The sequence below is a fragment of the Ochotona princeps genome, chromosome 1, assembly GCF_030435755.1.
Source record: "Ochotona princeps isolate mOchPri1 chromosome 1, mOchPri1.hap1, whole genome shotgun sequence".
NCBI lineage: Eukaryota > Metazoa > Chordata > Mammalia > Lagomorpha > Ochotonidae > Ochotona > Ochotona princeps.
In genome coordinates this window covers 46,302,085-46,325,364 of record NC_080832.1, presented here as the reverse complement: position 1 = coordinate 46,325,364, position 23,280 = coordinate 46,302,085, and the positions used below count along the sequence as shown (strand labels likewise).

Below are 23,280 nucleotides of genomic sequence, written 5' to 3'. Positions count from 1 at the left end.
TACGCATCAGGCTATGCTGCCACTTGTGACTCTGGTATCTCACATCAGAGTATCAATTTGAGTAACAGCTGTTCTACCTCATACTTTGTTTCCTGTTAATGTGCCAGGGAAGGCAGCAGAAGATGGTCCAAATGCCTATGCTCCTATCACCCACATGAGAAACTCAGATGGAACTCTGGCTTCTGGCTTCAGCCTGGCCCAAAGTTAGTTAGTATGGCTGTTTGGGTACTGAACCAGTAAATAAAATACTCTGTTTTGCAAACACACAGATGCAAATTTTAAAAATCTTTTAAAAAATTAGCCTCGTAAACATGATTACTAGAAATAAAAAAGAATTACTTTAGAATAAAGTATTGATTTGAAAGAACACATTCTTCCACAATAAAATAAACCAAAGTGATCTTTTCAAAGCACAATGATTTGTTTGTTTTATCTGAAATTCTGAGACCGAGTGAGGCATTTCCCATCCATTGCTTTACACTCCAAACACCTGTAATAACCAGAGCTGCATCTGGTATCTGGTGGAACCAGGAACAAGGCACTAACCTGGCTCTTCCATGTGAGAGGGATTCAATTACATGGGCCATGGAAGCTTATTAGTAGGAGACTGAACTGGGAAATAGAGTCAGAACTAAAACCTAGGCACTTGGCTAAAGGATGTGGGCATGCCAACCAGTGTCCTAACCACTGCACCAGGTGCCCACTCAAAACAAACTATCTTACTCGCATAAAGCAATGAAAGAATAGAAGAGGAAGAAAGAAACAATACAATTTTAGAAGCTCAAAAGCAAAAATGAAAGTGATAACTGATTGGTTTAACAAACCAGAGAATCTGAAACCCAAGCCAAAAATGGGAAAGTGTAAAAAAGCAATGTGTTAGCATATGAAATCTTCAATATGCTCAGAATTAACAGCACTAGTTACTGCTGGATGGGGCTGGGAGCAAGGTTAAAAACATAATTTGGGGGCTTGGCATAGTAGCCTAACAGCTAAAGTCCTTGCTTTGCATGTTCCAGTATCCCATATGGGCACTGGTTTGTATCCCGGCAGCCCAGTTTCCCATCTAGCTCACTGCTTGTGGCCTGGGAAAGCAACTGAGGACACGCTAACAAAGTCTTGGGAACCTGCACCCACATGGGAAAACCTGGAGGAGGCTCCAGGCTCTTGGCTCCTGGCTTCGGATTGGTGCAGCTCTGACCATTGCAGCTGTTTGCGGAGTGAATCAACAGAGGGAAGATCTTCCTCTGTGTCTCTCCTCCTCTCTGTATATCTGACTTTACAATAAAATAAATAAGTAAATAAAAGCATAATTGGGGGCTGGCATTGTGGGTAAAGCTGACACCTTTGATGCTGGCATCCAAAATAGACAATGATTGGAGATTTGACTGCTCTGCTTTTGATCCAGTTCTCTGTCAATGCATCCGGATAAGCTCAGGAAAATGGCCCTAGGCCCAAGGCCTCTATACCCCACATGGGAATCTCGCAAGAAGTTTGGGGCCTCTGGCTTTTACTTGTCCCAGTCACACCTACTTTATCCATTTGAGAAGTGAACCAGTACATGAAAGATTCTTTCTCTAACTCTGCCTTTCAAATAAGGTAAATGAACACCCACCCGTAGTACTGGTCAAAAGCGTAAAACCCTTGGTCCTTAGTTTTCAGTCCCGATTCTACACAGTTAAGCAATCATTTTCCCTACCCACTTTTTATCTGGAAGTTATCGGAGTATGCACGCCTCCAGTGAAGTTTGCTCCCCCCTGAGAAAATTAGTGCTTAACGACAGGGTTAGAAAGGAAGCAAGTTAAAATAAAGCCAAAACAGAAAAATTATCCTATGAGTCCAAAGTGTTTTACAGGAAAATTTCTGAAAAAAAATTTTAAATAGTGTTCATGATTTAAAGTTTGTCCCCAAATTCTTTGGAACTTTTTTCTTCAGAGGATAGACTAATTTTGCCCTCACGGTTATGCACTGGGCAGAATGGCTCACTGGTGGCAAAGAATGACAGCAGTGATACAGAAATCTAGGGTCTTTGTTACCAAGAGGGTAACAACAGAAATGAATATCTTTAAAAAAAATGAATCTCAATGATAGCATCAATCTTTACTTAAAATTTGGTGTTCTACAAACTGATCAAAATAATCTTATGATGTGTTATTAATAAGTTCTTTGATGATTTTTTTAACACTTTGAGTTGAAACAAAATCAGTAGTGACCACATTAATCAATTCTGGTGGTTCCTCTGCTTTCTGATTTATAGTGTAAAACATTATTGTAATCATTGAACAGCTATCCTGCACTATTACTTTTCTTCTGTCTGCATTGTCATAAAAGTTAGTTGGACTTAATAAATAGTTATTTGGTATGTATTACACTGTCACAGCACAGTGGGATCAGGGAAGGACTACATTCAATAATTATCATGTAATGGGGTTTGTGCAAAGATTTCTGTATGTAAATTTTACTGAAATACATGGGCGTCAGTTTTCCTGAATGTTTCATTAGATGGAGATGGGATGAGGTATGATATAAATTGATGATTAAACAGTTGGAAAGAGTGACAAGGGAAGGTTTTTGGAGAACATGAATACTGCAAAGATTTTTGGAAGATGGATTTTTACGAGGTGTTAATGTAAAAACACAGAAGCATAAATGACATTGTATATCCAAGAAACAAACTAGCTCAGCAATGCCCTGGCACTGGGAGCAAGGTCTTGAGGCAAGACAGAGGGCAGGTTACACAGCTTCATCTTTCTTCATAGTTTACTTATCCTGAGCACTGAAGAAATGGAGAAGCAGTAAAGAAATTGGTGAGACCTTTAAATATGGATGAATCATTCTGGTGAAGGAATTTTTTATTGTTATTCCATATTATGACTATTATATAAACACAGAAATAGTACTATAATGAACCACCATACACATAAATCTAACAGTTGTCAACATTTACAAAGAAGTATTTATTAAGGCAAGTTTCAAGAATAAACCAAGTGAAGAAAACAATAGAATGTACCAGTAAATCGGTTTCAACAACAATTAGCTGATCTCCCATCTTATCTGTATTCACACTGTTCTCCATGACCAAGCTCAAATACACACCGTTTCATGTGTAAATTGGCAAGTTCATATCTCAAAAGAAAGAACACTTAAAAAAAAATCCTACAGTGCCATCAGGACATTTAGCAAATGATAAAGATTTCTTAACATCATCAAATATCCTGTCAGAATTAAGACCTGGGATTTCTCATAATGCTTTTGTGTGTTTCAATAGGATTTCTATAAAGTCTGTACATAATACAAAATTGAAATGCCCCTTAGGTATCTTTTCTATTTGTTTGCTTATTCAATTTTTTATAGTAGACATTTGACTCATCAGTTACAATTGTTTGAGTTATGGTAAAATGCATGTAAAATGAAGTTTCTCATTTTAACAAATTTAAAGTACACATTTCAGTAATAACAATACATTCACACTATTAAATAACTATCATCAAATCCATCTATGGAATTGTTCACCATGTTTAATTCATTGAACAATCATTCCTCCCTTTTCATCCCCCTCCCCAAACCTTGGCAATCTCCATTCTGCTTTCTGTCTCCATGGATTCGATTATTTGCAGACATTTTATTTAATGGAGTCCTACAGTATGTTATCTTTTTGAGACTGCCTTATTTCATACACTGTAATGTGTTTTAACATTTATCCATATTGAAGCACACAACAGATTCTCCCTTCTTTTTAAGAGTAAATAATATTTCACTGTGTGTATAAACTTGATTTATTAGAATATTCATCCACTTGTCGACACATGAGTTGCTTCCACATTTTGGTTATTGTCAATTGCTGGGGTCTGTGCAGAGGGTGTGGATGACACAAAGGTGTGAAGAGAACAGCTCCCCTGTGTGGCAAGGCCTGGGGGAGCTTCCAGCTGTTAGGCAAGGCCTGGCGGAAGTCTCTCTGACCACCTTGACGCTGTTTCACTCCCTGGTTGCATGGACACTCAAGCACCCTGCTAAGAAGTCTGTAATCTATTGAGGCATTGTTGTTTGCCCCTGTGAGACGGTTCTTGCAACTGATGTGAGCTTGAGAGTTAATGTCACTGATAATGTCTTGGTGAGTGGGCCTTTGACAATTTACACACAGGAGCACAATTAAGCCCATGCCATTTTTGGACACCTTATTGGGTACTTAACCATTGCCTCAGAATTTGGCCCAGACATGTAGCACTCCTTCTGGGAAGGGGCTTGATAAATATCCTAAATATTAATGCAAGGGATGGGAATGAGAGCTGAAACTGCTATGGCAATAAATATAGTTATTGTTATCTCAAAGGCTAGCCTGTCTTTGCAATATTTTGGAATACAGAAAATGTAATTGTTTTAGCCAATTTTAGTTAGAGGAATTAAGGATGCTTTTATGAAAGAAAAATGCTTTTGATTATTGTTTCATTGTTTATGGGATTGTAGAGTCTATAGTCGTAGAGGGATTTAATATTGAAACTTTTATTTTAGGTTTTACCTTTTTTCCCTTGTAATCTATTTTCCCATTATAAATGGGTAAATTGTAGAAAAAGAATGTGGTAGGAGTGTACTACTAATTAGCAGGTAATCCCATGTGCCTTGGCCTTGGAGTCCTGGCTGTTACTCCATGGCTACTGATGGAGAATGAATAATGGCTTGCTTTGAAGAATACGAATACAGTATTTTGCAGAATTATCTTTAGGGGCACTTGCTTAGCCCTGAAGTGCAGATGGAGCGACCAAATGTCTGTACATGCCCCCTTAGTCTTGAAGTAAAAACAGAATAATTAGTTGTTTGTGTAGAAGCTTGTGAGGTGTCTGAGTAAATAAAAAGGACAGCTTTTTCTTGGGCTGTTGTGAGAATGCACCAAGTGTCAGTGTCTGTGTCTTTCTTTATCGCCGACTCCACGCACCCTTCCCAAGCTCCGAACTTGGCTGGAGCTGGACTCCGGCAGTCAATAATACAAACACAGGAGCACAGTACATTGCTGTCAATTACATAATCAAAAGTGAAACTGTTGGATTGTATTATAGTTCTCTGTTTAATTTTTCTGAAGAATTATGATAATACCTATTATAAAATATACTTCAATTTACATTCCCATCAACTGGTTACAAGAATTGGATTTCTCCACATCCTCATCAATGATTCTTACTTTCTGGTTTGTTGATTATAGCCACTTCTCTGTGAGGTGATTTCTCGTTGTGCCTTTAGCTACATTTCCCTAGTTATTAACTATTTTACTCATTATTTTACTCATTATTTTTGGCTATGTATACATTTTTCTTTGGAAAGGTTTCTATGTAATTTCTTTACCTAATTTTAAATTCTGTTCTGGCCAAACTTTCTTGGCTTTTCTGTGGCATCTGATGTTCCAACTGCTCTACTCCTCTTGAGATTTGGCTTTGGTTCTACCAGTTTCTCATAATTACATCTCTGACTGACAATTTCAACCTTCCTTGTGCTCTTCTTCCCTTGTTGTCCCTTGTCAAATTCAGACTATCCAAAGATTATTACCTTGTTTTCTTCAGTGGCTTTTACTTCTGTGACCCCTTCACTCACTCAATTCCAGATATTAGATCTTTGCAAGCCATCTTATCATCCCCACATTTTAAAGCACTCAAAGAACTGGCAAATATCTTTAGTCATTCCCTTTTCTCTCCCATGTTGTCTCTCAAATATAAACTTAATAATGCCCCACAGACTGTTGCGATAATTTAATGGCAAACCAAATATGCATGGCACTTGACAAAGTGTTCATTGATACCAAATTCTAGGGAACAGCATTTCCAGGTGATTATATTGCTTGGTATAGACATGCCATTGGTAATTAGAATTTCCTTTTGTAAATCATCAAAATCCATGCAATCCCCACAATATAGTGAAATAGCAAGTCAGTAAATGTATAGTCTGCTTGCCTGAAAGATTTATTTCACTGAAGTAGTTCCTGAAATCAAAGGACTGTTCTACCTTTGGAATCCTCAAGTGACTGCTGATATGATTTAAATTTCTAGTGGAAATAGTTGAAGAAAGGACTTGAAATATGTAATTTTTTCTCGTAGGAGCTTTCACTAATTTAAAATGATGTCATTGTTCTCTGGATTCTCCCTCTTTTGGGTCTTATGTATTGAATGGATGCTCAGCATGAGCGAGTCTCTATTCTCTCCCTACTGCACTCTTTTCTGTGAGAAGAGATATTTAAATTCAAATTTTATGTCATTTCTACATCATACAGAAAATGTAGTATTAAACAATTTATTCTCTTTGATATTTTCCAAAATGTTGCAAACTATCTGATCATCACATATTTGTTATGAAATCAATTTGATTATGTTGCCATTAATAGGAATGGGAGTTTTAGGACAGGCATTGATTTTTCTAAGGCTTATGCAAATAACAGAAGCCCAAATCTACAATGCCAAGGAATTTTCTTCTTTTCCATGTATTCATCTATTTCTCCCCTATGTCAACAACAATCAAAGCAGCATATTTCCTGAGACAGAGACATACATGGGGGCTGGGCACGGGGAAGACTCATTTCATAACCACAGATTGAAAATGGCAGTGATTGGATCATGATAGAACAAATGGTTTTCTTCTGGCAAATATCTTAGATATGACTGAAAAGAAAGTGGTTTTAAACTGGGAATGAGCCACTGCACATAGGTGATAGCAGTAGAGCTGGGAATGAAGCTGATTTTCTCTAAAGTAGATGGGGTACCTAACTACACAGATGGCAGCTAAGCACAACAATGTCATTTTATGAGGAGGGGGAAAATATATAGGAAACAACCAAGTGTCCATTACATAAAACATAATTAAAAGAAATAAAATGGAAGATAGGGGAAAGTACAGAATTACAGAAAGATTTCTTGGAGGAAAAGAGGGGTACGATGACAACATTACTGCTGAAAGAAAAAACAGAAAACAAAGAAACAGAAGGAAAAAATAAACACATAATTGGGAAAGATGGAGTTCAAGTGTAAGAAAGAATATGGAATTAATCCAAGATATTGATTTCTTGATTTTTATTTTTCTTGAAGGCTTTCCAATTTGGATTTATCTCCTAATGAAGCACTTGAAAAATAAAATTTTGCTAAAATTGTTTTCAATCTAAAGGTGAAGCTAGCTGATTGGAGAACTGGGTATTGTTTCTTAGATTTTTGACCAGTGAGTTATGATGGGTCTTCAAAAATTTCCTAGGAAATTTATATTTTATAAATTTATGTTTTAATTCTATATTTCAGTCTTTTGAAATACTTTCATGTCTGACATATCTCTTTTCTGTCTACTAATGTCTTGCAATAGACACTATTGATTAACACTAGTCATGTCTAGTGTAGTTCTGAAAGATTTGCCAGGATGAGGAAGTGCAATAACTGGGAAGAGTTTTCAAGGAATATGCACGTAGGCAGATTAAATATAATTTGCTCCTTCTTTTAAAGTAAAAAAAATACTGGTTATTGTGTCCTGTCTACTTCCCAGGATGCTATGAACTCCTTTGGTGCTTCTGAGGAAGTAGTGATTAGCATGGGCAGTCATAGTCTACAATCCCATTTGGAGGAGACTTAATAGTGGACAAGATTTTATCTGCTAGCCATTTGCTGTGGTAGTTAACATTTAGCAGGTTTTTGTTAAAACAGTAGTCAATCTTGATTGAAGTAGTCTCTTTGATCACAAATGTTGTAATATTATTCTCTTACTTCAAACACCTGGTTTTCCAAAATTGTATTTTGATCATCTGTTAACAGGGATAAGAGGAAACTTTCCACTTACTCACAAAAGTTCACTCCAATCACTAAAGAGATTCAGGTTTGTAATAGTTATGTATTAAAAAGAGATTTGAGAGGACAATAAATAAGCATACAGGATGCTGAGAAAATATTTCTGATTGATGGAGATTGTAAATAATGAATAGGTATTCTCCAGGTCTCCTTAGTAAATAGCTTGAGTAATGATCTAGTGGTGTCATTTGAATACATTATCTTTGTGCCCCAAACTACAAAATACACACCTGAGTTCCATGATTGAGTATAAAAAAGAACATTAAAGGTCTCATCAGTCATTTTAATATGGATAAATTGTTGAAATAATAGTATTTTGGGGCCCGGCGGCATGGCCTAGCGGCTAAAGTCCTCGCCTTGAACGCCCCGGGATCCCATATGGGCGCCGGTTCTAATCCCGGCAGCTCCACTTCCCATCCAGCTCCCTGCTTGTGGCCTGGGAAAGCAGTCGAGGATGGCCCAATGCATTGGGACCCTGCACCCGCGTGGGAGACCCGGAAGAGGTTCCAGGTTCACGGCTTCGGATCGGCGCACACTGGCCCGTTGCGGCTCACTTGGGGAGTGAATCATCGGACGGAAGATCTTCCTTTCTGTCTCTCCTCTCTGTATATCTGACTTTGCAATAAAAATAAATAAATCTTTAAAAAAAAAGAAATAATAGTATTTTATAAATAATATATGTAAATGCATTAGTAAAATTAATAGTTACTTTTGGTTATGTAGTGTGGCTAATAGAAAACTTAAAAATTATGTAGTTGGGCCTTATAATCTAATGAATAGCACTTTCTTTATGCTTCACTTTTTTATCCTTCAGAATGGAGTGCATACTGATACAATAAGCCAAAATCTCAAGATAAACAGGTCACCAAGCATTACACAATTGAATGTCAGGTGACTTCTTCCAGGTTGAGAGAAACAGGGATGGAAAACAAACAACACGTCTAAACCATCACCAGTTGCAGCACACAGCATCTCTGAAAATATCAAACTATGCTCCTTAAGAGGAACATGTAACTTTCAACTGGGGAGTTGTAATGGGCCAAGAGAAACAAGCGAGGAACGTGCAGACAGATACCAGGTATCTTGTTCAGCCAGGTTCTACTCCTGATCCATGGGTTATGTGTGAAGGGTCTTGCATGAATGCTGCAGCTGCCTCCATGAACCAGAGCTGAGCAGGCAAGAAACAATTTCCCCCACGTCTTCTGAAGTCCTCAAATGTTGGAGTATAGTATTCCTTTATGCCCTTTAAACACATTAAATAGTTTTAGAGACATATCACTTCCGATTACATGAAAGATCAAATGGAGTGAGGAAGAAAGGGAGTGGGAGAGACAAAGAAACAGAGAAAGAGAGAGTGAAAGAGAGAGAACATGCCTTTCCCAGCAACAGTCATGAAATCAGATCAACTGAAGCCACTGGAAACAAAACTGTATCCTCAGATTTCTGAGTTCTAGACGACATCCATCTTTACCATATCACTCATACCAACTTTAATTGGTATGGTGACACTAATTGTAACTGTCACTTCTAACTAGTTCTCTGCAGAGTTCAGGAGATTCTTGATTGTATTGTAGGATACTTTTGTGTGTTGATGACATGATTCAGATTATTTATTCAGTCAAGTACACCTCAAATTTAAGTGTTCTGGTCACAGCATTTTGGGGGAAGATTTTTAGGGATATAAATGAGAGCAAAAATTCTAAATGAATAAACATTGCACTCTCATACAAGTTAACGCCCATTGACATGTATGAGAGCTGAATGGGATGTAGGAAAGACTGGACCGGCCTGCTGTACATACTGGCAAGCACGGAACTGGGGCAGGAGGCGGGCCTGGTGGGGGTTATTGCAGGTCGCTCCAACTAGGCTGCAACTCCCACTGGTTTACATGAGGGTCGAGTGTGTGCTGGGCAGGATCATGCTGGGCTGCAACACCCATTGGTTTGTGTAGAAGACAGGACTGGAGGTAGAACTGACCCAGCAATTGCAACCACCAGCATATGCATAATCTGATTGGGGCAATGGACTGTGCCAGACCCTGTATTGGCAAGCACACACAAGAATAAAGTCTGGGATCACCTCAGATGAAGTTTTTATGGAGATGCCCCCAACTGAGTTGCTGGACTCAGAACCCCAACCATGGAGAAAATTACAGGTTCCATAGTCTGACAGTGCAGTGCATGTGTCAGAGCTGGGCCTCCTTGATGGCTTAGATGGAGCAGTGGACAGCGCAGCCAGGTGCACTTGGAGGAAATGACGGTCCATTGGAATCTGTAAAGGACACCTGGTACCACAATAGAAGATAGAGGACAGAACAAATCAATCAAGTACTCCAGCCATGTGTTGGCAGTGAAAAATCTGGGCAAATGAAGACACTAAGGTGGACTATGTCAACTAATGGATTCTGGAGAGATTTCATCATGCTTGGAGTGGTGAGATCGGCACCAATTCAGAACTGTTGAACTATCAAAACCTCTTGGGCAGGACCCTCAGAGCATGCCCCAAATCGGGGACCCTGGGGTGGGGTTGGGTGGCTGTCCTCTATCCCAGGTTGCAGAGGCATTTGGGAGGCTGGGTGTGGCTTATCTCCTTGTCTTCTCCCTTCCCCCAGATACAGGAAGGAAAAAAAGAGCATGTGGAAACAGTGATCTCATCCACCTTCCTGTAGCCCTTGACCCTATTCACACTAATCAACTATGTAAATATCATTAAAAATAAAATAATGATTTTACAAAAAGTACATTGCTTACCTCTGTTTTTACAGTTATCCTCGTCTGACCATCAGCAATATTTTGTGAGAAAAGGAATTTGTTTATATAGCTAAAATTAAATTAATTAAAATCAAATTGCATTTTAAATGGTTTATAGTTAGCTTCAAATAAATAGCTTGACTGGTGATTACAAATCAGGTTTAGCATCAGGTGACTGATGCTATAAGCTAAGCTAAGTTATGAGAGAACTAACATCCACAATTTTTAAAAAATATGGAAATTATTACATGTGGGAGTGCTTCTGTAAAGAATGCAATATGTAGTATCTAAAAACTCTGCAGAGACCTTCACTGTATCATTTAATTCTTTATCCAGCTTAAAGAAATAAATACACCAACGGTTAGCATAATTGTTGTCTTGTTTCTCTTACCATAAGCAAAAGGAATGAATAGATTCTTCGGATGAATTATTTAATACATAGAATTCATGTTTGCTATGTTGCAAGGAGTATTTTGTATATGACATCTTGCAGATATGTGATTGAATAGGTATAATTTACAAGCAAAATGAAAACACACACATTTAAATATTCATGCTTTGCCTTTGAAACTTCTGGTTGATTTATAAGCTTTTCAAGGCACATGCTATCAAGCAATTAAAAAGTTTTATGGTTAAACATATTTAGCTAATGTTCACTTCTGAGCTAGTCACCCTGTGGCATTTTACATGCTGCTTTCATTTTTTCCGTCTATATTTTTTCTCATCCAACTTTTTTAGAAATGTTATTCCTATTTCTGTCACACTGTCGCCTTTCAGTTTGTCTTGCAAGAATGTGACATCAGCAGCCAAGTGAACCTAGGAAAGAAAAAATATTAAAAAGAGACCTGTGTTACTCAGTTTCTTCTTCTATTTTTTTAAGAGAACTCTCAAAATTTTTTCAGTCTCTTTTTACAACTGTATTTACTGTGGATGGAGAACCCTTGCCTCCATGTTCTCCACAGATGGTCTGGCCATGCCTTAGTGCTGTGGCACGAATCTGCAGAGAAGGGTGATCCAGGCAAGGTGCAACCCCAGTGGCTGGGATACCCAGACGTGGGAGCTTGTACCAAGGTTTACTCACAGTGCAGAACTGAACCACTTAAGAACATGAATTCCCCACCCGAAAATTAGCCTGGACTTGGTGTGCTTGGTCTAACACAATATCCAAGAACAGATTCCTCTTGAAATGGACATAAATCACTATTATGTCTTTGGCTCAATAATATAATCACTTGTCCTAAAAGCATTTAGGAATCACTTATGGCTTTGAGAGTTCTGAGGATGCATCAACTAAATAAATTATAAATACAAAATTAAAGATTGACGTTATGGACATGAATATTTAAAACCCAGGTCTCCTTCACCTTAGAAATGCATTTCCCCATTTCCCAGACACCAAAATAAGCCCTTGGGGCTTATTCTCTATTCATTAAAATGTGTCCACATAGCAGCAGCATGATTTTGCTGCCTTACCTTCAACAGGGGATGTATTCTGAATCATTTAAGATAACTAGGATTAATAATATAAATAAGAGTGCCTAGTAAAAACAAGTATGTGAAAAATAACTGAATTTAGTAGACAAATAATTAATAAGCTTAAATCTTTTATTTCACCCTCAAACCCATCCTTTTTTCAGTAAGGATTTCTGACAAACCAGACTGGATTTCTGAAGCCACAGATCTCAGTGTGCCAAATTATCTGGCACATACAGGTGCAAAACACATCTGATGACTATCACTCTATACATGTAGATTTCACTTGGAAATACAGATGCTAAATTCATCTTCAACTTTTCCTTCCATGAGATTTGTCTATGTCTTCATCAAACCTTACCAGAAAATCAACTAGAATAATATTGATGCTACGTTACTATGTTGAAGTTACCTGGGTATTTGGGTGTACATGAAGTCTGAAGCCTGTCAGTCATTATATACAATCAACTGTTATCCAAGAACATTAGAAATCTCTTTATCCTATCTTTGACTTAGTCTTATGGCTTCTCTCTTTGTCCATTAGCTCCTAGAATTCTTGCTTTCTCCTTCCTTGACCTATGGCCAGCTGACCACAGGATAAGACTAAATAAATGGTGGAGTAGAGGATCTACATGAACACATTATTTTTATTGCTTTATAGTTTATGTTACCTGGTACTCAAATAACTCAGAATTATCACAAACTATTAAAAACTATGTGTACAAACCATTATTTGGGTAAGTTAGTAAATGCTTAGAGCTTGGTTGCTATCTGGCAGTAACTATCTTAAAAGCTAAGCTTCTGGAAAAACAGACTTTGTTTACCATTTGCTTTTCCTAAACTGTGACTGACTCGTTAGTCTACCCAAGATTGTCTTCTCTCTCCACTTTTCTTGAATAGCTTCTATCAAAGCCTTCCCTGATGTTTTGGTCTCTAAATAATAATCATTGTTGTTGTTGTTGTTATAAGCTCTGTACTGTTCTTGATGTGGCCAACCATTTCTCTTAACACACTGTTCTACCTTGTTTCTGTCACTTCATTCTTTCCTAGTTATAGTTATTTCCTTTTACTCACTTTCACTGCCCTTGTGTTCCTGGTTTAACCTACTCATGATATTTTGTTGTTTCATAGGATTCTGTGGTTCTCTTTTCTTCTTGATCTGCAAACTTTCCCAGGGCTTTTTTTTTTTTTTTTTTTTGGCTAGGTTGAGTGTCTATTCAGTCCACATATCTCTGGGTTCAGACATATAATAACAAATACTTACTGGATAGCCTTATTTTTGCATGTATTAGACATTCCAAACACAACAGAATCAAAATTCTTTCACTCTATATCTTCCAATCTTCTTGTACTTCTCCTTTTTCTTTCTTGTTTAATAATACAGCACTCCCACAAGTTGTTTAGAAATCTAAAAGTTATGCTTGAATCTTTGTCTCAATCTTTTTCCTTTTAGTCAAATTACAACCTCATCTTCTTATCTGTCTACCTTCAAACAATTGTTCAAATGGGGCTTTTCTTTTTTTTTTTAAATCATGCTCCTGTAGAGAATTTAATCCTCCTTTCTCAGGACAATCCCCCTTTTTATCTGCCCTTCAGTCAAATTCTTCAATTCAAATTCTCGTTTCATTGAATGAAATATTGCTTTTGTGCCTTACGACATGCTGATCTTTCTAGCTAGAATGCACTTTTCTCCTCTTTCTCTTACCCAAGACCTTCAGCTAACTCCTATTTTTCCTTCAAATGTCAATTCAGAGTTTCTGTAGGAAATGTTTCCATCCCAGATCCTCTCAAAGCCTTTCATTATATTTATTTACACATTTGACTTTTCCATTAGACAAAGGAATCTGACAGCACTGTGTCATGCTCAGCACCTGACACTTACCAGATGCTAATTGTCTAGTTAAATCAATGAATAATTCAAGTGTGGAAGCTAACCGACAGTGATCCTCACTTCCTGTTATTCACTCCCTCAGGCAAGGGCCCTCCCACATTGCACCAGGATTGCTAGCACAAGCTGCTGTGTTATGATTGGGTCTACAAAGAGGTCTATGTGGCAAGGAACCCCATTCAGCCCTGAGCCAACCACCAGTCAGGAACAGAGGCTTTGTTCCTGAGTGATCTTGGAAGTTAAATTCTTCAGCCTCAGTGAAATCTTCATAGGCTATTGTCATGGCCAACAATTTGAATATGTATGAAGCAGCCGTGGGAGACTGAATCACAACCACCCTGCTAAGGTGCTCCCAGATTTCTGATCCTCTGAAACTGTTAATTTTAACCTACCACATTTGGATATACAATTTGATACACAACATTAGATGAATGATACACTAAACAAATGAAGCATGTTCTTTACCATTTCCAGGGCACCTCTGATAATCCCACAGAGTAAATTGCAGTAGCACAGAGAAGATCGTCCAGCAGGGAGCTCTTCCACAAACTCCGCCAGAGGATTCTTCTCCAGAATCAGGGAAAATTCATTTCTGCTTGAATTGTTACAGGTCACAGTTGGTGTAATGCCCAAGTACATCTTGAAAGCAACCTAATAATGACAAGAAATTTTATATTGAAACTCAACCTAGAACATGTATGTACATATATTAATAGGGCAACCAAATACTGTGTTACAGGCATTGTAGCACAATGGTTAAGCGCCTAAAATCTGTAGTCAGAAAATCTGGTTCACACTTAGATTTGCAGTTTGCTGACTATATTTTTTATAGCTTTATAAAACATCCTAAAGGACTAGTTTTCAATAGAAATATTACTTTATGAAAGATGCTTTAAGGTATTTTTAAAGGCCTTTAAAAAGGTGGGTATCATTTTGGATAGTGAGATATTTAAATACTATTAATTACGAACATATTGGCATGACACTTGTCACATTGATGTGGAATTAGAAGGAATGTAGGGACTCATATCCACAATAGAAAGATAGTGATCAGAGAAGAGAATGCTACACAGATTAGACCCAGGCATGTGTTTTGGTAAATGGGGAGAAAGTCTTTGAGATGGAGCAAAAGGAGGTGGTGTGAGGCACAAAAATGAGTGACAAAGTAACTTCTCAAAACAACAAAAAAATGCTTTACAGAGTTTAAAGCATTTTATCAGGTGGAATCAGAAAAAAGTAGCAGACTTTGTTTTACATCCCAGGTTTCATTAATGAATAAACTGGTGTTCAAGCAAGTAAAACACAACCAAGTCATACTATAACTTGGCTCCTTGCTCCTAGTCTAAGGCATTTTAAAAATTTTTCTTTTTTCACAAAACACGTGAGGTTGGACTTTGAAGTTTACCAATGAAATTTGTCAGCTTGGTATGTTGTCATCTTTTAAATGCCTTAATTAACATAATTTTTAAAATTAAGAGCTACAGAGAAACAGAAACAATTTTCTTAGGTTATGTACAATTTTAAGAACTAAAATGTTCATTAACTAATTCATTCATATTTGCTGTCTAGCATAGTTTGCCGGTTCAAATCAGGAGGCCAATAGCCTCTTGGAAAAAAAAATCGATGAACATTCATTCTGTGTTTGACATCACGTTTAGACCCAGAGTACATGAATATAAACATTTGCGAGGTAGACAAGGTGAGGGCTTGAGGTGGGACAAAATGTCTAGGAAGTAGCATCATGTCATGGCACGAATCGTACTATGAGGTTCAGGAGAAGTCTAAACTCATCACGTCATGGGTAGCGGTAAGCCCCAACGGTGTGGAAGACTTACACAGAATCAGCTTTGGAATGAGAGGGATCTCATTGGAGTCAGCCTGGAAGGTGGACTCAGGCCTGGGGAGCGGGGTGGTGGTTCGGGGACTGAAGTCAGAGATTTTGTCAGGAGGTTACTATGAAAGCCTGGGAAAGAAATGATAATTTGTCTCCTCCCATTTTCCCCCCAAACCCATTTCCTCCTTAAACTGCTCTGTTTCAAATGTCATAAATCCTAAACGATGGTTCGAGTGACTGACCCTAGCCAGTTGAAGAAATGAGTATCTATTTCCTAGATCTTAAGTTATATAGCAAGAGGAAAAAAAGCTACCATGGAAAACTCCTGGTTTAGAGATTCAAGGGAGGCTCCAGTCAACTGGCTAAAACCCCCTTCTGCCAATGTTGCTTCCTCCTGCTGGAAAATTCCTAGAGTAGCATTTGTATGAGTGTATGAGTGAGGGTTTTTCTTTTTCCTGATTTTCAAACCAAGCCACATGGAAATAATATTCAGTCTATGCACTTTAATTTGCCTCTCATTCTCATGGTCTTGTATCCACCAGTAGGAGGCATTATCTGAACACTATTGAGAAATACTCATTCCTAGGGAATGACATTGTTTCTTTATCTGGCTGAATTCAATCTGAGAAGGAGGACTGTTGTTTCTAATGAAGAAAGAGCTCCACCCTCGGCCATTGCCACAGTGGCTGTGTAAATAACAACGGCAAAGCATTCTCCCTCTCTCTGTATACCAACATGGATGCTTTTCAGAGCATTTTAAAATTTTTCCTTAATCAGAAAACTGTTATTGGCTATAGCTTTATGGCCCTGCTGACTGTGGGAAGCGAACGTCTCTTTTCACTTGTGGCTTTTAAGTGCCCCTGCAGTGCTGAGAATACCGCCTACGGGCTGGTTTTCCTCTTTGCTCCAGCCTGGGTGCTACTGATCCTGGGATTCTTTCTGAACAACAAATCATGGAAACTCTTCACTGGCTGCTGTGTGAATCCCAGGAAAATCTTTCCAAGGGGTGACAGTTGCCGTTTCTTCTATGTCCTTGGTGAGATTACTCTCAGCTCATTGGTGGCTCCTGTGATGTGGCTCTCTGTGGCTTTGCTCAATGGAACTTTTTATGAATGTGCGATGAGTGGGACGAAAAGTTCGAGACTCCTGGAAATGATTTGCAACGGCAAACCAAAAGAGTGCTGGGAAGAACTTTACAGAGTATCTTGTGGCAAGACAAGCATGCAACCTATGGACACCGAAGAACTGAAATTGTCCCTTCAAGCCCAGTCTCAGGTAAGAAAGGACAAGCCTTTCTTTTCCCCCAAGTATGAACTTCAATGATTTTATTATCCTTTCAGCTAGGGTTGCATCTGACAGGAGAACAGAGAGAATATTTTAAACCTAAATAGAAATTGAAGTATGATGAATTATTAAGACAATCTTGGGAAAAGCTTTTAAGAAACTGGATTGCACAGCAAACTTGCTCATTGGATTATGCCTTTTGTATTTTCAAAAAGATAGTCTCTCTGAGTTATGCGTATGGAAGAACTCAAGCATTTTCATGCAAGCTCTCTTGATTGATTTTGTAAATAATGCATAATACTAACTTGTACATTAAGTACTCATAGCAGAGCTGTAATTTACAATGACTATTTTCTATTATGTATTTATTTTCAGGTGGATTTCTCAGAGAAGCACCATATACTTTGATCTGTTAAAATATAGCTGAATCCAATGGTCTAATACTTTTCAAAGTGGCAGTTAATTAGATTAGTGTAGTGATTCCCTTGGATGATTTCCTCAAACCTATATTCTTGTGTAGAAACATAAAAATTGGGAAGGATTTCCCATATAAAGTGGGACCAGAAGTATTTAAATAGAATTTGGTCAATAGTGATTCAGGCAGATTGTGTGTGTGTGTTTTTTTTTTTTTTTTACTGTACTGCTAAAAAGGTCTTGGTAATGTACAGTGATGGAGTACTGGGGTCTATCATATACAGATGTGGGGGTATAATGGAACATGCATCCCTGCATCCAGACGAAAGATGGAATCCCAATGAAACTGTTGGACATGTGTAGACAATGGGAAGCTGGACTGTCTGACATTGTCTGTACCAACAATGTCGGAGTACACTTAAATAAGAGACTGATAGAATTATGATTCCTTATGAAGGACTATACTATTGCAACAAAATGGGGAAAATCTGATGGGAGGTAGGAGTTTGCGGGGCAGAATCCCAGTCTATACAAAATTGTACCACATAATTCAAAATTCAAAATAAAAATATATTAAAGGTAAAAAAAAAGAAAAGTTTTCACCTAAAAAAGTCTTTATAATATTTAAGAAGCTCAGGATTTGGGCCGTTATTCTATTTTCCTTATGATTGTAGATAGGGAAGTAGTATATTGTCCTTCCTAGTAAATGAACACACTCCAGATAGAGAAGCTGCCCCATCCTCAGGAGAAGACTGGCTTCCTATTTGTGACTGGTAGGAATCTGTGATCCACAATTTGTTAGGAATGCTATTTGTTTCATAATGAATGCATAGTGAATGCTCTTTCAATAGGATTTGCTTTTATAACAATGCATTGTGATATGGTCTGTTTCTCAAACCATACCTTCTAAAGATGGTTGGAAATAGAGTCACACTTTCCATAATCACAAAAAGTGAGCTCACATAAAATCTTGGAGAAAATGCATTAGGCTCCCAAATACCTACTGTTTTGTCTTTCTTTCTTTTCTTCTTTTTTTTTAGGAGGCAGGCATTGATTACAATATGATAGAATTTCTGATTTACACTATGGCCTCAGGCACTAAGCTCCATTTAATCAGTGTCAGTTCCAACACTCAACTGCATGAGTATGAGTTTTCCTTTTGTAAACAAAGGCATAAGGAATCATGCACATCCTGCATAGTTTAGATTGAGCACACTGACCAGGTGACTTTCCAGCAGAATGAAAAGGACCTGGGGCTGATTGCTATGGGAGCATGCCTAAGGAATGTGGACAAGGTTAGCTGTTGCAACAGCAGGTGCTGACCACAGAGATTCACAATCAGGAGCAGCAGAGTCCAACCATCAGTTGAGCATGTGGGTTGGAATGGGAAAATGTACATTCTTCCCTGGGTGAGGCAAAGGAACAAGAAATCCAGCTGAATGACTATTCTTAAGGAAGGTAGAAAGTAGTAGTGGAAGGAGTTCAACCTTGGAGCCGGCCTTGGGTATGAATCCTGATGCTACTACTCATCAAATATGTCACGTAGAGCTAATCATGTTCACCTCTCTGAGCACCGGATTTCTCTTCATGTAATAACACCTACTTTGGAGAGTTGTTGGAAAATTCATGGATATAATGGACAGAAATGGGCATATAACTTCTGGTATTTAGCAGGTATTTCAAGTTGATGAACAAACCACCAATGTTTGGGAGAGTAGACTTCCACATAATGAACACTATTGACGGCTAGAGTGGGAGGATCCCCCATGCTCGAGTTTGACTGTGGGTGGTGTAAACTGAGAGGAGGGTGAAGAAAGACAAGCAAAGATCATGCTTGAGGGAATGGAGGATCTGAAGTTGACCAACCAGTTCAAAATTCAGCTAGACTTGGTTCAGATACTCAGCTGAAATGGTCTGTAGGAGGCCTAGCTGTGCATTCATATGGTAGAAGATAAAGAGTAAAACAAGTCTTAGGTACCACTCACAACAAATTTAAGTACAAAAAATGAGTTCAGTCAACAAAACATTATATAAATGTTCATGTGAAAATAGTTAATGCTTGGGCCCGGCGGCGTGGCCTAGCGGCTTAAGTCCTCGCCTTGAACGCCCCGGGATCCCATATGGGCGCCGGTTCTAGTCCCGGCACCTCCACTTCCCATCCAGCCCCCTGCTTGTGGCCTGGGAAAGCAGTTGAGGACAGCCCAAAGCTTTGGGACCTGCACCCGCGTGGGAGACTGGAAGAGGTTCCAGGTTCCCGGCATCGGATCGGCGCACACCGGCCCGTTGCGGCTCACTTGGGGAGTGAAACATCGGATGGAAGATCTTCCTTTCTGTCTCTCCTTCTCTCTGTATATCCGGCTTTCCAATAATAATAAATCTTTTTAAAAAAAAAAGAAAATAGTTAATGCTTACAGAATGCACATGTATGTTCTGCCTCATTTCAATGGATTCTCAAAACGATTCCTGAGATGTGCAATCCCTCTTTCAAAACTGAGGCACAGGGAACTGTCACGGTAACGAAATGCTGGGATTTCACCCAATAAGTGCCAACCTGCAAATCTTTCCCAGGACCCCCACATCTGAGTCACATTGAGAACAATGGACCTACACTTTATTTGGCAGCTGTTTCATTTTGGAGAATATTGTTTCTGTTTTTAAATAGGCCCATCTGCTGAGGAATACTAAGGGTCACTTAAAGTAAATGCTAGAATACATTTTCAGAGAGATCTATTAGTTGTCCAAATATAAAAACAATTCCAGTTTAAAAAAAATACAGAATCAGAACAATGAAAAATCTCTTAAGGTAACTTGACCTATTTAGATAATTGCTTTTGAAATTCAGAAAAAAATAGCTGAGTCATTTAAACTCAGAGAGGAGATTGTTTTTCTAATAACCAAAATTCTGAACAAACAATCCTCATAATTTGAAACAATTCTATTAGTTTCCAGTTTTCTAACGAGCTTTGAATTCCTGTATCTTCAGTATGTTGTTGTATTCTCTGCCACAATGGGCAGTGAGTAATGATGGTGCTGGCAGGCAGGGTTTGCTGCTCTGGGCAAAGGGTTTCAAGGAAGGTCAGCTACTGGCCATGTGCAAGGGTAGCTCAAAAATATTTATGAAAACTTGAAAGAGAAGATAATTTTGGCACAAAATTTTGCACTGAACATTTTCTTTTCATGCTATCATTTCCACAAACTTCTCGAAATTCCTTGTTTATGTCTTTATCACTGCCAAAGAACATTGGCTAAAAAATCGGTCATTTACTTAAATGATCATGTTTATACCCACACAGATTCTTTCCTTTGATGTACAATATTATTTGAGAGCCTGCTTTACCTAGTTTTGGAGTAATGTATTCTCCTTTTTTTTCTCTCTCTCTTTTCCAATCTCTTTTCCACTGCCCTGTCTTCTGGTTATTTCTTTGGACATCAGAAATATTGGGTAGGAGAAAAGACCTCAAGTAAACTATTCTGAAAAATACTAGAATAGTTTGAAAAATGCTTTTTAAATTAAGATGAACGACTTCAAATGAGGTGTGACAGTGATTGTGACATGAATTTAGCTATTCACTTCCCAAATGATATTTGGGAATCAGCTTCCTAGGAGTGACTTTGTGTTTATACGCCCTTTATATTTCTTTAAGATTCTAGGATGGTGCCTGATTTGTTCAGCGTCTTTCTTCTCACTGCTCACCACTTGTTATGCTCGCTGCCGATCTAAAGTGAGCCACCTTCAGCTGAGTTTTTGGAAGACGTATGCACAAAAGGAGAAGGAACAGTTGGAAAATACGTTTCTGGAATATGCCACCAAATTGAGTGAGAGGAACCTGAAGTGCTTTTTCGAAAACAAGCGGCCTGAGATCTTCCCCATGCCTTCTTTTGCTGCCTGGGAGGCAGCCTCACAGCTGCATTCATTCCACCAAAGTCAGCAACACTACAGCACTCTCCACAAAGTGGTGGAAGATGGATTGGAGCCCACCCCGGGGGATGATGAGACAACCATGATTCTTGTGGGTAGCGCCCAAAATCTGTAGCTCATCCTTCATCTCCGACTCACGGTGTTAAGTGCTACGTGCACCTAATCCTCCTCCTACTGTGTCAAAAACAGCCTTTTCTCTCGGGTTTCCCCACCTTCAGAGTTTCTTTACAAGAAAATAATACATGGACAAATCGTTTTGATACTCTCAAGTGCCAGGTAGGATGTGTTCAAACTGATGCCAAGAGGTGTCAAAAAGGTGTTCTTCACTGGGGGCGGGTGGGCACAGTAGGTCTAAATGTCTCTACAAGACATGCAAGAGGTTCTGTTGCTCTCTGTAAATATTCATCATGATGTGTGAGGACAGAAGCAATGGCTTGTGAGTGAGCCAGAGACTCCTGTCACAAATAGCAGAAGTTCTTGTCCTATGAATCTCATTGTCTTTCACGAATATGTACATTTGTAATGTCTGGAATTCACTCCCCCAAAATCTGAAGATCTGAGTACTCAAACAGATGAAAGTGTATCATGCCTCAGATTCTGAGCTTTTCCCATGTGTTCATGCTCTATCCTGAAACTGTGTTCCTGGAAGCAGGCCTCGATCATGAATTTGGTGGTTTCAGGCCACTTCTGTCTTCATGCATCACTTTCTACAGTAACAATAGTTAAATAAATAAATAAATAAATAAATAAATAATGTATATGTCTACAGATATTTAAAGATGTTACACACATAGATAAATATAGACATACCTAACTTTATATGATGTGTTGATAAAAAAATTACTCCATATTGAAATACCTTTTTTTTTAAAAAAAGGATGCATTTTATTTATTTGAAAGGCAGAGCTGTAGAGAGAGAGAGAGAGAGGAAGAGGAAGAGAAAGGAGAGACAGAGATAAAGAGAGAGAAAGCTTCCATACACTAATTTACTCTCCAAATGGCCACAATTGCCAAGACTGGGCCAGGTACAAGCCAGAAGCTAGGAGCTTATTTCTGGTCATCCAAGTGGGTGCAGAGGCCTAAGCACTTAGGCCATATTCTGCTGTTTTGCCAGGTCACTAGCAAGGAACTGGATCAGAATTGGGGTAGTCAGGTTTGAATCCATGTCCATATGGAATGCTGGGCCCACAGGCAGCAGCTTAACCACTGCATGGACCACTGACACACTTTCTTCATCCCAAAGTTTCAACTGTTTCCTCTAATTTTAAGAGATTGTAAAAGTTTTTTTTGTGTGCCCTAAGGCATCATGCCCACTCTTCTGTTGGCATAAATAGATATTTATTTTATTTTAGTTCTTTAGGCTAACACCATATACTGGGTAGTTTTTATTTAGTAGAAGTCTGTTTCTCACAGTCCTGGAGGCTGGGGAGGCTGAGATCAGGGTGGTTTTAGCGAGGGCATTTTTCCAGGGCCCTTTTGCAGATTGTTGATTTCCCACTGTGTCCTCACACGGTGATGAGGGCAAATCACTTTCCTTGGACATCTCTTCTCAGCACACCAATGCCATTCCTGGAGGCTCTGCCCTCTTGAGTAAGTTCTTTCCCTCAATACTATCCCTTGAAAGTTAGAATTTCAAACATTCAGCCCATAGAAAGGTAAATGGACCCTAACTGCAGGTCTGGGACATTGTCCAAATTATTACTAGCATGAGATTCTTTTGTGGTGTCATGTTTATTAGTCAGTGGAAAACTGATTTGTACTGTATAATGTGCTCATAATGGTCTATGTGCATATATGTAAATTCTCCTTAAATCACTGAGTGAAATTGTATTTTGGGAAGAGGGTTGTGTTTGCACCATGACTCATAGTTTATATCATTGGCAGTCTGCGACTCCTGGCTTGAGAAAACTAGATGCTGG

General features: G+C 38.6%; 2 protein-coding genes across 2 annotated transcripts in view; one reads left to right on the top strand and one right to left on the bottom strand.

The window, feature by feature from the left end:
• Nucleotides 1-11,245: 11,245 nt before the first annotated feature.
• TRAPPC3L (trafficking protein particle complex subunit 3L) overlaps nt 11,246-23,280 on the bottom strand; it is a 39,326-nt gene continuing 27,291 nt past the window's right edge. The window contains exons 4-5 of the mRNA XM_004580303.4: nt 14,376-14,561; nt 11,246-11,365 (exon numbers count right to left, since the gene is read on the bottom strand). Coding sequence (XP_004580360.1) covers nt 11,246-11,365; nt 14,376-14,561 — 306 coding nt within the window. The remainder of the gene's footprint in view (nt 11,366-14,375; nt 14,562-23,280) is intronic.
• CALHM5 (calcium homeostasis modulator family member 5) lies at nt 16,275-21,924 on the top strand. Its single transcript, XM_004580302.3, has 2 exons — nt 16,275-17,019; nt 21,087-21,924. The coding sequence occupies exons 1-2, from the start codon at nt 16,480-16,482 to the stop codon at nt 21,474-21,476; spliced, it is 930 nt and encodes a 309-aa protein (XP_004580359.1). The 5' UTR covers nt 16,275-16,479; the 3' UTR covers nt 21,477-21,924.

Bases quoted from the DNA above. Each gene is read 5' to 3' on its own strand.
- CALHM5 (XM_004580302.3), top strand. From the start codon at position 16,480: ATGGATGCTTTTCAGAGCATTTTAAAATTTTTCCTTAATCAGAAAACT. The intron at 17,020-21,086 runs GTAAGAAAGGAC...TATTTCTTTAAG, and splicing joins CCCTTCAAGCCCAGTCTCAG to ATTCTAGGATGGTGCCTGAT.